General features: G+C 49.9%; 1 protein-coding gene across 3 annotated transcripts in view; it reads left to right on the forward strand.

Moving 5' to 3' along the window:
* TMEM104 (transmembrane protein 104) overlaps positions 1-11,746 on the forward strand; it is a 43,869-nt gene extending 32,123 nt beyond the window's left edge. For all 3 annotated transcript variants that reach the window (XM_032129054.1, XM_032129056.1, XM_032129055.1), the window contains exon 10: positions 8,154-11,746. In XM_032129054.1, coding sequence (XP_031984945.1) covers positions 8,154-8,914 — 761 coding nt within the window. In that variant the 3' untranslated portion in view covers positions 8,915-11,746. The remainder of the gene's footprint in view (positions 1-8,153) is intronic.
* Positions 11,747-13,788: the final 2,042 nt, after the last annotated feature.

Below are 13,788 nucleotides of genomic sequence, written 5' to 3' on the forward strand. Positions count from 1 at the left end.
CAGGTCTTGTACAAAGTTATTGGAGCAGGGCTTCCTGCTGAAGGCTAAACCAACTAAGCCATCAATAAATTAGAGCTGTTGATATTTTCAATTCTGCTGTTTGGACTTCTGGCACTTTTTTTTTTCCTGGAGGGTTTAAATCTATGGTGGCGATGGATTACTCTCTAAAGAGATTTGATTGTCTAGCTGGTTTTTTTCCCCTCATTTCTTCAGTCCTGATCAAGTGGATGCTGTTAGGGGAGAGCTGCTGAAGGTCACAGCCCAGCAAGAGGGACTGAGTCAGGCGAGTCCCATGCACCTCTCAAAGCAGAGGGGACACAGCTCGCTAGGGCACAGCCCTACCTCTTTATTATTGGATAATATTGGATAATAACTGTCTAGCAGCATCATGGGTTAGGATATGGATTAGGAAAGATAACAAAAGGACAGAGCTTGGTGGAGCTCAGCATCAAACATTGGGCTATTGTGTATTAAGCAGCTAACCCGATTAATTGCAGCCTGTTGCAGCCTGAGATGTGGAGCTCTATAGGTGAGGACTGCTGGCTTTAAAGACATTGGTAGAGTGATTATCACTGCTGTTATTAAATTGTCTCTGCCAAATGTTCCCAGACAGCTCCCATGTGGGGCCCGTGCTCTGAGTGCTGCTTGTGATGCTGTATTGTAGTTATTAGAAAGTATTGTATTTTAATGAAGAGATGGTTTATAGAGTAATAAACTTCTGGGTTTGGTTGAACAGGCTCAGTTCTCTCTCCCTGTTGGATCACACCACATCTATTCAAGTAAATGCAGCCCTTGAGACAAAGCCTTCCCAACCCTGCCCAAACAATGATCTCACAATTACATGCCCAGGAATAAAATCTCTCCTCTAGCTCTTTCCCCTGGCCAGTAAGATGGAGGGAAAGCAGACAAGAATTGCCAGGAAGTCTGTGTTAAACCCTTTTTTTTCCCATCCCGTCCCCTTCCAGGATACTTGGTAGAAGGCTTCTGGGGAAGAAACTAGGAAAGGGCTCTGCAGAGCGTGACAGTGGGGCTGACTTTCTGTATCTGCTGCTTTCTCTGGTAGTTCTGCTCTTTCCACCAGAGCCCTGCTCTTTACAGCACTGCTCTGCAGAGAACTGTTCTCAGACCATCTCACCTTGTGAGCAGTCTCAGGTAACTGTCACTGCCATCCTTAGCAGCAGAACTATCTGTGCTGGAGTTGATTTGGTGCAGAAACCTGGAGTCACTGTGCTACATCCCTTCCACTGCTGAGACTAAGAATTACAGAGGAGGCTGATTTAGGAGGGAGTGACAGTTATCTGAAGTCCTGCATTTCCAGTCTCCTGCCGAGAAATTATTCTGCCAATGCCCACAGTCCTCAAGGTGGGTGGTCTCTTTTCACATCAGAAATGGAGCTTTCTGCAAATAGCTTAAGGAGGGATCATTGTGATCTCTGCCCCTCTCCTTTCACACTGCAGGGCATACAGGAGGCTGAGGGGATTGGACTGTAAATCAGGACACTGTTGCATGTTCGTTCTGACAAGCTGCTTCAACAAAGTTACTTCGTGTTCTTATATCTCTTTTGGAGCAGATGAAGCTGCTGCCAGAGCCCAGGGTAAATAATTCACTAAGAGAAGTGAATATATTTATGAAGAGTTAGTTAAAATGCTGTGCTTCTGTCATGCCTGCTTTTGGAATTGTCGACTGAGGAGCTCATTTCAGTACTGTTTATGGGGGGCAGTGGGGTGAAGCAGTGCCTGTGTGAGGGAAAGAGCCTTGGGAGCTTCAGATGCAGATGGAGAGTGATTTGCAGTGCTGGACGGGACCACTGAGATCCTGCCTGAGGAGATGATGCTCCTGAAAAGAGCACTTTATTCAGGCAGCAGGAGACACTGATGAGTCTGAGAGCTGAAGAAGGGGAGCTGGAAATGTAAGGACATGTTCAACCCTGCAGAAGGGTCTGGATGACTGTGCCCAGGCAGGTTTTCAGAATGGGGCTGTGGCATGAAAAGTTGCTCTCTGTTCAGAGTGGATGTTGGTTGAACAAGATGATAAAAAACTTTGCTGTGTAGGGCCCAAGGCAGGATGGGCAAGATGTGGCTAAGTCTGCAGAGCACCTGGATTTCAGGGGACATGGGTGCTCTGCAACTAGTGCTTTCCAAAGCATGCACAGCCATAGTTTGGGCTCACAGCGACACTGAAGTGTGTATTATTCCCTTCTCTCAGAAGAGTAAATTCTGACATGGACAGAGAAGTGACTGTCAGAGCTAATAGGCCAAGCCAGCAGCAGAGCTGAGAGCAGAGTCCTGGTTGCAGAGGCTTTATGGTTCTTGTGCCAAAGGTGACCGGCAGAGAGGGGACCATAAACTACACGGGTAATTTTCCACCAGAAGCAAACAAGCCTTGCTGGCTGCTCTTTCCTTCCCATGTGTTGAGAAAAAGCATCTGTGATAAATGCCCAAGTGCAGAGCCATTTTTCTCCCTGTGAACTGTTACTGGTGTGCAGATGTCTATGGGACCAGCTGATGTGGGCTGAGATGAGGCAGCTACACTGGTTTCATGGCAGGAGTTGTTACCACAATAGGGGAAGCTACTTGTAAATGTTGGTTATGGTATTGCAAGCCTGATGAAGAAAAGCAGGGAAATTATGCCCTTAGAGCAAAGAAGCTCCACTGAACTGCTTTTGACAGCCAAAAAGTCCTGGTAGTACTTTTTAAATGGAATTTCCCTTTGTGAAGGAAAGGGGCTCCACCTGGCCCAAGGCAGCAGGTACAAGCCAGGCCTGGGGGAGTGGAGGTGCTTTTTCTTGCCTTCTTGGTAAGCTGTGTCACATTTCTGTGTATGAGCAACAGTCCCCTGCCATGTGGATTCTGCCTTAGGCTTTGGGGCAGGAAGGGTAACACTGTCCCTGCAAGTCCCTGCTCTCCATTAGAGGAAGGAGCCACAGTGATGTTCCACAACTTTTGCTCATACCTTTCTTCTGGGAAGTAATTTCCCTCCTCTTTTCCTTGTGATGTCTCTCTCCAGAGAATTGCTGTCTTCTATGAATATATCCATCTTGCTTCCCCACAATCTCTGCACTCATAAATCCTTCATCTTCCTAGAGATGGTGTTTTAGGCTCTGTCATTGTCAAATCCGATCCTTAACTACTGCAGCTCCCACATCTGATGAAGCAAACCTGGTTTTCATGTTACCTCTTTACTGTCAATTCATACAGAAACCCCCTCTAAGGTTGGAGAAATTAATCAGTTGCTGCTCTGGAATTTATGGAGAACCGGAGATCATGAACAAATGGCAGGATATAGCTTCTGCAAAAGAAACTGGCTAAATGAGTTTTAAATTTAAAAATCAATGTCTTAATTTCAGATACTTTGTTCTGCCAGCATGTTGAACTCCAGCTGTGCTTTAATACTTCAAATGCCACAGGATCCAGAATGCCTGGTGGTTCCAGAGCTGCAGTGGGCTCTTCAGCTTGCCCACATCACTGCTGGAAGGCAGCTGGCTCTGAGAAGGGGCACCAACATCCTAGAAAGACATCAGCAGGGAAGTAGACAGCACAAGTGTCAGGTGGGGATGCAGAAGGTAGGACTGTCTCGATGTGCTCCTGGGCTGTTCAGTGTGTACAGAGCAGATGCTCCTATTTTTATGCCCTTTCTATGAAAGAGCTGCCTAATGTTAAATTAAATGAGATCTGTTCCTCTGTTTAAGAGTGGCCTGCTGTGTTTTGACTTGATAGGGGATTGAGGTGGGGAGAAATCTTCCCCTTTCTAAAGAGACTGGGTTTAGGAAGCTCCTGAAAACATCTTCCTCTTGGAATCCATCATGCTGCTTAATGTATGAAAAGGGAAGCAAGCGGCGTGCATTGGGATAGGGTGATCCGTTATCATTATTTCCTGGCATATTGATTCTCTGCTTGGACAGGAAAGCTCTGTCACACCATCAGCCGGCAGTGACGGATGGCCCTGCCACAAACGTGTCATGGCAGCAGCTCAGACAAATGGCTGGGGGGTAGGGGAGCAGCCAGGCGTGGGGTGGCTGCACACCACTGCCTCTCTGGGTCCCTGGAAGGGATGGCAGGCAGGTGTGGTGATGTTCTCTCCAGGCTTTCCTTGTAGAAGGAGGAATGGGAGTAGGGACAGGGCTGGAGAAGATGTGAACATCTCACAAGTACCATGTCTTGCAGGGATGCAAGGGGGGGCTTAAGCCAGAAGCTTGTTCTGAGCATCAGTTCTTGCAGGAACCTACCATGACAGGGAAAAAATGTGTTTGAAGCTTGGACTTATTTTCTTCTCTGCAATAGCCTTTCTGCAGAGAGATGAAGCTCATGTACAAACACCATTTTTCATTTACAGAGGTGTTTTCTCTGCCTTTGTAAAATGATCCTTAAACTCAGAATGGCTAAATTATCTCCACTGCTTCTCTGCAGCTCTGTTATGTTTCTATCAAAATGCACAAAAATGTATTTCTTAATATCCTCAGACTCCCATATTTCCCAAACTGTACTACTTTGGATGTCTGCTCATCCGTATTCATCTTTACTTCACCTGCAAGAACCAGAGCAGAACTGCCCTGTCTCTGAATCAACATCTCCTGAGTCAAGCAGGAGAGGCAGCAGTAGCTGACTGCAGGGTCTGCTTTATCTGAGAAGAGCATTTGTTCCTCAAATAGTGAGGGGAACAAAGAAAGTCTGTAGGAGAGGCAGTTGGATGGTTGGGATGAGATTCATCACAAGTTTTCCTTTATGGTGTAGCCCTTCTTTATTTTTTTCCTCAGGCTCACTCATATCCTTCACTAAAAATGATGCTCGAACACCTAGAGGAGACAAGATGAGACAAGAAGTGGCCTCTGTGCCTTGCTGACTGCCAAGCTTGTGGTGTGGGGGCTTGGAGTGGGTTTAACATTGTGGAAAAATCAGGACAAGCAAAACCCTTGATTGCTTTTTAAGCATTTATATAAAACAAGGCTCAAAGCAAATTTTTCATGTAACCAACTAACAATCCTTGGTGCCATCACTGTTGACCTTGCTTTGTGGCTCCAGGTGCTGTTGATCATAGTCTGAAGGTGTTTCATCCCTGGAACACGTTGCTTGTCCTCTGTTCTGTGTGGAGAGGAACACATCAAGGGGTTTCTGTGAATCCATGTCTTACTTCACCAGGATCCTTGTGGTGAAGGAACGCTGTTGGACAGCTGATGTGACAACAATAGGTGACATGAAATAGTGTCATGTGACTCTGCCTTCAGCCTGCTGTCCCGGGTAGGGGATGTGAGTGGGATCTTCGTGTGTGCCTGAGGATCCTGTGCTGCCTCTTTTCTGCTCAAAGCTGCCTGTCAGTCAGCCTGTCATCTTCTTTTCATTTTGACTTATCATCCAGATCATATCTAGGTTTCAGAGTTTCATTTTTGGGTTTGCCTCCTCTCAGGGACAGAGAGATAAATTTGACATGCAAGTGTTTTAGCTCTCCAGTTCCAGGAGTGAGAAACTCTTCTGCCACAGGGAGTGAGAGAAAACAACCGTGGGGCAGGGCTTTTGTTGTCCTCTCTGAGGCTGGAACTGTGCAAGGGAGGTGTCCAGTTTACCCAGCACCATTTCTCTCAAGGATCTTGCATCTGCAGAGCACCAGTGCTCAGGCAGGGGAAGCAGAGCTTATCTTGTTGGAAGCAAAACTAGTTTGGATCTTAGTATTGGATCCTCACTCCTTGTAATTTTAATAAATTTCTGAAACGCACATTTAATGAAAAACAAATGTATTAAATTCTAGTTGCTTAAGCCAAAGACCATCCATCATTTAGGGAATCCACAAGAACTCTGTTCCTTCAGTGTTCCCTGCCAAAAAAGCACGTGTTGGGGCAGAGGAGAGCCTGTGGGAGACACTTCAAGGATGGGGTGCCTGCCTGAAAGTGCCCCTGAACTGGTCCTGTTGGCACTGGTGCAGAAAGTGGGGCTTTGAGCCAATGGTAAGAGTGAGTTTGGGGGATGGAAATAGGTCACTCATTACTGTGTTGAGCAGAGCCTGAGGAGATTCACTGTCTAGTGTGCAGGGGAAGAGGTGTGAGACTTCTGAGTCACGTCTAGCTCAGATACGGGACCAGCTCAGGATGGGGCTGCAGAGCCTGACTACCTCTCCCAGGCAAGCAGGAAAGGAACAGTCTCAGCACATTTCCAGAGCTGCCCAACCTGCTTTGTTTTATTACTCAGGGCATCTTCTCCTCTTCCTTGTAGCATGTGCAGCCCCAGGGAGTGCAGCCATGTCACATCACCTGGAACACAGCTCTCTCTGGCTCTCTTGCTGAGCAGATACGGCTGGCAAGCATCACCCCTCTGGGGAGCAGTGGGGGAGGCACAACAACTGTACCCATGTTCGCAGTGCCCCTCACTTGCTGGGCTTGAGTGAAGGCAAGGGGAATTGCACACCTCCAGAGCAATGAGCTGTTGCCTTCCATAACTCTCTGTGACTGCCCTTGGGGGAGGAAGTAGAACCTAGCACTCCCGAAACGACCTGGCCTTGTGGTACCGTGAAGGAATGGCTCTGCTGCCTTCAGTCCAGTGTTTGGGGAGGGCTGGTAGACGTGCCTTGTCACTGGAAAACAGTTGGAAGGGAGAGGTTTCCTGAGGCAGCACAGGATGAAATGCAGCATGTGGCTTGGGAAGGGTTCAGCATGGAGCTGGTGTTTGCTGCAGGAGAACGTGAATTTCTGAGAGAGGGTTTTGGAGAGTGCTGGGGTTGTGTGGGAGGCAACGTTCAGTGAGGTTAATCTGATCTTGCCGGGCACAAGAGAGGCAGCATTCACTAACTGGTCTGCAACTGTCTTCCCCAGTCGCATCCCTGGCAGGGGTTCCCATCTCCAGCTGCCTGTTGTGGGGAGCAGGACTGGGCACAGAGCAGGCCCATAATCTTGTCACCCCAAAGTGAGCCTGCCCAGCTCCTAGCACTGGTGCCAGCCTCCTATGGATTTGAACTGTGCACTGCTCTGTTTAATTCCTCTGGATTTATATTAATGGCATTCAAAGTTGTCTGTAGTAGTTGTCTCAGCATTTTGTTGATTTTTTTCATTACCTGATAATTCACGGCTCTGTTCCTGTGCCTCAGGCTGGTGCAAGGACAGCTCTGTGCAAGCCACAGTGGCCCACCCATTGCAGTGCCAGACTGTAAATCTCACTGCTTGCTGCCCTGCCAGGCAGGTCCTTTTCTCCCTGTCGCTTGTTAACTCCAGCAGCTGATGATCATCTTTCCCAGGTTGATGCAATTTTTGTGACACCAGAATTAGTTTTCTGCTGGTTTTATATGCCGTGCTGGGAATGAGTCTCACAGTAACTGCTCTGGCTCAAATTTCCACCCTCAGAGTAATAAGGGCATTAGCCCAATCTTCTCAATTCATTTTGTCCCTGGCATGTTGTTATTTGTAATAAGCTTTGTAAAATGTTGTTAGGCTTTTTCCTGACATAACTGAAGGGTAGACGAGCAGACTTTGTGTCTAGAAACGATGAATTTTAATAGCAGTCCTTCAGTGCTGCTTTAGTCCCTTCCAGACTGGCTTCTCCACCCTGGGATTCGCCACAGAAAGCCTGTTCCTCCTGCCCAGGAAATGCCTGGCTAGCTCTTGCTCTATCATGCTTGACAGATCCCAGGGACAGGAAAGCATGGTAGTAGCTGCTGCTCCTGTGCGCGTAGGGGAGGTCTTGAAAACATTAGTCCGGTTGGAAATGTGTAGGAATATTACTGGGGTTGACTGGAGCCAAGTCAGAGCTCAGACATCTCTAAGGCTTTTTTAAAAGGTGATATTTAACCCGTGTGTGTGTGTGGCAGAAGCATCCATGGACCAAAACCCTTGAGGGCTTAGGGTTCACCAGCCATGTCAGCCTTCTGCCTCCAAAGGGCTCAGGGCAGCCCTGTGCTTTTGGGGGTGGGAGGGTGAGTCCCTGTGGGAAGGAGACTGGAGGGAGATGCCTGAGCCCAATTCCCTTATCTGCTGACTGGCACTGACAGCAAATCACGATTAATTCCTGTGCACCTCGCCTTTGATGTAGCACCCTCAGATAAGGTGGTACATCAAAGAGATAAGGAGATGCTCTTGCATAGCAGGAGAGAGTTGGTGCCAAGACTGCCAGTGCAATGGGAGGAGGGTCATGGGGAGTGCGGGCCTGGGCTTGACCTGAGACCTTCTCTCTCTCCAGCTTTCATCCTCATGATTATTCTGGCCCTCATCCGCATCGGCAGAGGCCAAGCTGAAGGTCACCCGTCCGTGGCCCAGCTGTCGGGCATCCACAATCTGTTTGGGGTGTGCGTCTACTCCTTCATGTGCCAGCACTCCCTGCCATCCCTCATCACTCCCATCTCCAAGAAGAAGCACATCAACAAGCTTGTGGTGCTCGATTACATCCTGATCCTGGCGTTCTACAGCCTCCTGTCCTTCACTGCCATTTACTGCTTCCGCAACGACACCCTCATGGACATGTACACGCTCAACTTCACCAACTGCGAGATCATCAGCGTGGCCTTCATTCGCTACTTCCTGGGCCTCTTCCCGGTCTTCACCATCAGCACCAACTTCCCCATCATTGCAGTGACCCTGCGCAACAACTGGAAGACCCTTTTCCACAGAGAAGGGGGCACCTACCCGTGGGTGGTGGATAGGATTGTCTTTCCTGCCATCACGCTGATTCCCCCAGTGCTGGTGGCTTTCTGCACTCACGATCTGGAGTCCTTGGTGGGGATCACGGGAGCCTATGCCGGGAATGGGATCCAGTATCTCATCCCAGCTTTCCTTGCGTACTGCAGTCGGAAAGACACTCAGCTGGTCTTTGGCAGCGGGACCGTGAACAAGCACCTCTCCCCTTTCCGGCACACCTTCTGGATTGTGTTTGTGCTCATTTGGGGCTTCTCTTGCTTCGTGTTTGTAACTGCGAACATTGTCCTGAGTGAGTCAAAGCTCTGATGAGGGGTAGCAGCACACTCCCTCTGGAGCTCCAGAGACTCCAGCATTTCAGCTCCTCCTCTGGAACTGTGCAGTGAGAGGGAGAGGCAGTGTGAAGGGAAGTTTCCAGGCCGTTGGCTTGGTGACACAGACTTTTCTTCACTCCACTTTGGGTGTGGATGGAGTGGACTCAGCCTTGTTACAGTTCTGGTTCTCAGACGAAGCCCTGGGGCTGAGCCCTCGGCAGCCTGCACCATTAAACAGTGTCCAGCCATTCCTGCCTTTGGCTCTGTCAGAGCAGCACATTCTCTGTCTGTCCCTCCCTGGCTCTCTGTGTGCTGCTGGTCTCAGCACACAGGAGACAGCCTTGGCTGCATCACTAAATGTCCCTTCTCCCAAAGGCAGGAATGTGCTGTGCAGAATCCAGCAGGAGTTTGGGAGAACTGAGTCTCTTCTTTCTGCTGAGACTCCTTCAGACCAACCTTCTGTGCCAGCTGAAGGAAAACATAAGGGTGGAAATAGACCTAATTCAGAAGGAAATAATTTTGTGCTGTTACACTTTCTTTTTGTAGAAGCATTATCATGTTTATGCACATTGCCTGGGATTGGGGATCTTTTGCTTAGAGCTGGATTTCTCCAGCCTGGGAGTTTACATTCACACTTCCATCCTGTTCTCCAGTGCTGTGGCAGCCCATTTGGGCAGAGCAGTGCCCCTCTGCATGCAGGGTACAGCTCTTTCCACTGGAAAGGAAATCAGCCTTGCTTCCCTCAGCACCAGTTTGCGACTCTGAGCTTTCCACCGGCAGAGCCCTTCTCCCTTTCTCAGCTTTGCCCGGGGCTGGTACAAGCAGCCAGACCCTGACTCCAGCGGCCGGGATCGGTGTGGGCTGGGGAGGTGCTAATTACCCAGTCCTGACACGCGGGAGGCTCCGGCTGTGCACACTGATGCGTTCCCGGCTCCCGCGCTGGGTAATTAGCCTTGAAACGAGGTGGGTGTTAACTCAGGGGAATGAGCCGGTGCCAGGAGGAAGCGCTGTGCCCTGGCTCAGCCCTGCCTGCAGCAGCAGAGCTCCCGAAACAAGGGAGCAAAACCTGAAACCCTGCTGGAACTGGGCTTGAATTCCCCCTCTTGTCTTTCTGCACAGGGTCAGGGTGGGCTTTGGGCTGCTCCTGCTCTGCTGCTCTCAGAATTGGGCTGCTCCTACCTTAGGCAGCTCTAGGTGAGTCTGCTTTTAGGATGAGTGTGGTCACTGTAACACCACACTCTGTCTTCGGGTCCTGTGTTCAGAAGCCCTTGGGCACAGATCATCCAGGGTTTCCTGACAGAAGGAAGAACTCTAAAAGTTTTCACCTGAACTATTTTAACCCCCCTGTTATCAAAGCAGGTTCAAAGCCAGGTGCATGTCAGATCCTCCTGCCCTCTGCACTTGCTGCAGTATTAAATGTCATTGCTCACTAAAGCAAGCTTTGAACTGCAGCTCTTTTTAATCAAGCTCTGTTTTCAAGTAGGACTTTCTGGTTTCCATATGACCTGAAGTGCTCCTCCTGGGGGAATATGCAAGTACCTGGAGCTGTATAAAACCACTTCATGGCTTTTAAAGCAAAACCCTGCACCTCTCAAGCCTGAGCACCGCCACTGTGTCCTTGCCGAGCTGCCTGGAGAGGATCTGGAGGGACTGTTCATCTTCTCTCCAGCTTGATCCCAAACAGGCATTGACAGCCCCTGCTAGTGAGTTTAAACATCCCCAAGTGCTCCTGCAAAGCTGATGTGGTATCTTCAGTACCAAATTAAGAAGGGGTTTTACAGGTAGCTGGTGCTGGTGTCTTGTTTAGGCAGCAGTAGTTTGGGGGGCAGGTCCATGGGGCAGCTGAGCTGGGAGCCACCTGCGTGGCAGCTGGGAGCTGGGCAGAGCTGGAGGGAGGAATTGAATGCTGATGAAATGAGCCTTTGGAAGCTGGAGAGGCTGAGGGGGCTGTTCCTCTGCACGAGTGTGCAGGTGTGGGTTCATGGAGAGGCTGAGGGCTGTCTGCCCTGGGCTGCCCATGCTTTGCAAGGTTCTTGGCTCAGCCCCTGCCCTCCACATGCCCATTTCAGTCTATTGCCTTCACGTTTCATTGCAGCCAGGGAACGGGGCTGTTCTCTGTTGTTTCATCTCCTCTCACCCTCCCCTTCTCAGGGTTGCCCCACTGAGGGGGAAGGGAGGGGGCCCAGCCTGGCACCCTCTTTCCTGCCATCTCTGACATTTAAAGATGTGCCTTCTCTTCCCTGGCCCATGTGTCCCCCTCTCCCCCTCAACACAGTGTGTGACAGTGACTTCTGAGGGGCTGCACCTCCAAGAGCTGCTGGAATCCAGGTTTTGGATGCAGTGGCATGCTGAGGGCTTGTGTTCCAGCCCCAGCCTTTGCCGTGGTTCCTTACTGGGAAGGGCTTTGCTCCCCAAGGAGCACGAGTGCTTCTCAGATAAAAAACCGTGAATTCCTAGACACCTGCTGTCCTTGCACAGCAGCAAAACAAATTGGGAATTGGAATTGGGGTGATTAACAGTAAGAAGCTCTATGGAAGAGAACATTTTTCATATAAAACATGACATAGCAATGCCTTAAAAATTACTGGAGAAAGCAGGAAGGGGATGGTTCAGTGCAGCCAGCACTGGCTGAGGGGATGCTGGGTGACCCCATGGTGCAGGGCATGAGCTCTCTCCTCTCGCTCATCACGAATAAGTCTATTTTTATTTGGCCATTATCAGCACTAACGTTTCATTATTACAGATTCACACGTGATGCTTTGTCCTGACTGTAATTAGTTTTACAAAAATGGGATTAAAACCAATAAAATGCACATTATACATCTGGTTTAGTCTGACTTCTTTTTCCATCTCTTTCTTCCTCGTGCTTAGGCACAGAGCAGCTATTCCTGGAGGGGATGGCCGTGACGGATGGGGGTGCAGGCCAAGGAGAAATGGCAAGTGGAGAGGCTAATGGAGACCCTCACCTCTTCTCTATTAGCCTCCTGCAACTCTGGGTGCTAGCTGCAAACTCAATTAAAACATCTGTACTTTCCCCTTCTCAATTATGGCTCTTTACACTTAAAGCCAAACAAATTGAATTGCTCTGCTGCCTCAGGCTGCAAAGGCAGTTTCTGCTAGCAAATTTATTATCACCATAAAGCGCAGCTTGATTTATGTTAAAATATTAAAGCAGATCTTTATGATGGAAATAAACACTTTCTGCTGTGATTCTCTCGAAGGACCTCACAAGCAGTGGCGGATTTTGGGGCTTGGGCTGTAAATCTGAGGCCAAACTGGCATCGGGGAGGAATTCAGTCTATTGCAGTGCTTGGAATAGCAATGGCCAGGGAAAGAAAAACTTTGAACCTGAGAAGAAGCTTTAGGCAAAGCTTGACCACCACCACGGAGCTGCGTGTCCCTGAGGGGATTCAGCTGTTTGAAGGTTTAGGGAAAGTGCTCACCAGCCTTTTTCCTGGATGGATTTGGGCAGCCCAGGAGCTGTCAGTGGCTCAGGGAAGGGCACCTGCTGCAGGGTCTCAGCTGGGGAAGGTTTTGTGCCATGGCTTTGGCCTGGCAGGAGGCAGTAACCAGGAGGTGGCTGCACCTGCTGCTCCCTCAGGCATCCTCAGGCACAGGCATGGCAGCTGTCCCCAGCACCTTCCTGGCCCCATATCTGTCCTGGATTGTGATTTAACCAGTTCCCTCTGCCTTAACCTGAGTTACCATCTCCCATAGCAGCACCAGCATCTCCTTGCCATTGGAACCCCTTCTCAGTGGCTGACCTGTGCTGATCTGCTTCATTCCCCCTCTCCTCATCAGGATGGATCTTATGATGCTGAGCAATGGGGCAGTGAAAATAGGACCTGCCATGGAGATGTCAGAGCTGGCAGAGGCAGGGGGTGGGTTTGGGGGGACACTGCCCACCCCCCGCAGTGGGGCTGAGCCCCAGAGGTGGGTGCCCAGCAGTGATCCAGCCATATTTCTCTCTGCACAGCAGCTCACAGCCTCCTGGGGTGTCCCGGGTGCCAGAGCAGGCTGAATTAAAAAGTGATTGATTAGACAATTTCACCAAAAAGAAATAATATCCCTCAACGTCTGTTAAACACTAAATTACCCAGCCCCTCTTTGGAAAGCTTTGCTACACGGTGCTTCCAGACTACTGCTTCCCTGAAGCTTTGTTCCTTGTGCACCCAGGAGCAGGGAAATGCTGCAGGAGCAGCTCGGCCCTTCCTTGGTCCTTGGGGGTCACAGATCCCACCGGCTCTGGGCTGGTCATGCCCCAAACACCTCCTTTCCCACCAGTGCCCAGCACCTGGCACCAGGAATGGGAGAAAAACTGTGCTTTTCCATCCCAATTAGCATGTAAAGATGATTATGCAAATGCCACCATGATGGCCAGGGACGTGGGCATTCACATGGGGCACCCTGAATAGCCCTGGCCTTACACCGGGTGCTGACACCCAATCCTGAGGCCACCTCCCCTGCGAGCACCCCCTGCACCCCATTTGCCCTGTTCCTCGCTGTCCTCAGCCTTCCACAGCGAAGTCCTTCAATAAAACATGAAGCAGATCCATTTGGCTTCTGCTGAGTCACCAGGGACATCACTAATTAATTCAAAACGTGGGTTGGGGATTTTGGATACTTTTTTCCCTTTTCTGCTCCCCTTTGCTGTTACAGCCCCAACCCCAGCTGAGGTTTGACTGCAGCTGTGTGTGCTGGCTTCCTCGAGCCAGAGAGCCGCAATTTGAGGGAAAGTTCCCAAGGCCACACTGGAGCTTCCCGGGGACCAGCGTGTCACCCGACGAGGCATCTGGGGCATTCAACTGGGAAGAGCTGCCCCAGGTGAATGGGTGCCATCACCTGGGGCAACCTGGATGAATACCCTCC

The sequence above is a fragment of the Corvus moneduloides genome, chromosome 19, assembly GCF_009650955.1.
Source record: "Corvus moneduloides isolate bCorMon1 chromosome 19, bCorMon1.pri, whole genome shotgun sequence".
NCBI classification, from domain to species: Eukaryota; Metazoa; Chordata; class Aves; order Passeriformes; family Corvidae; genus Corvus; species Corvus moneduloides.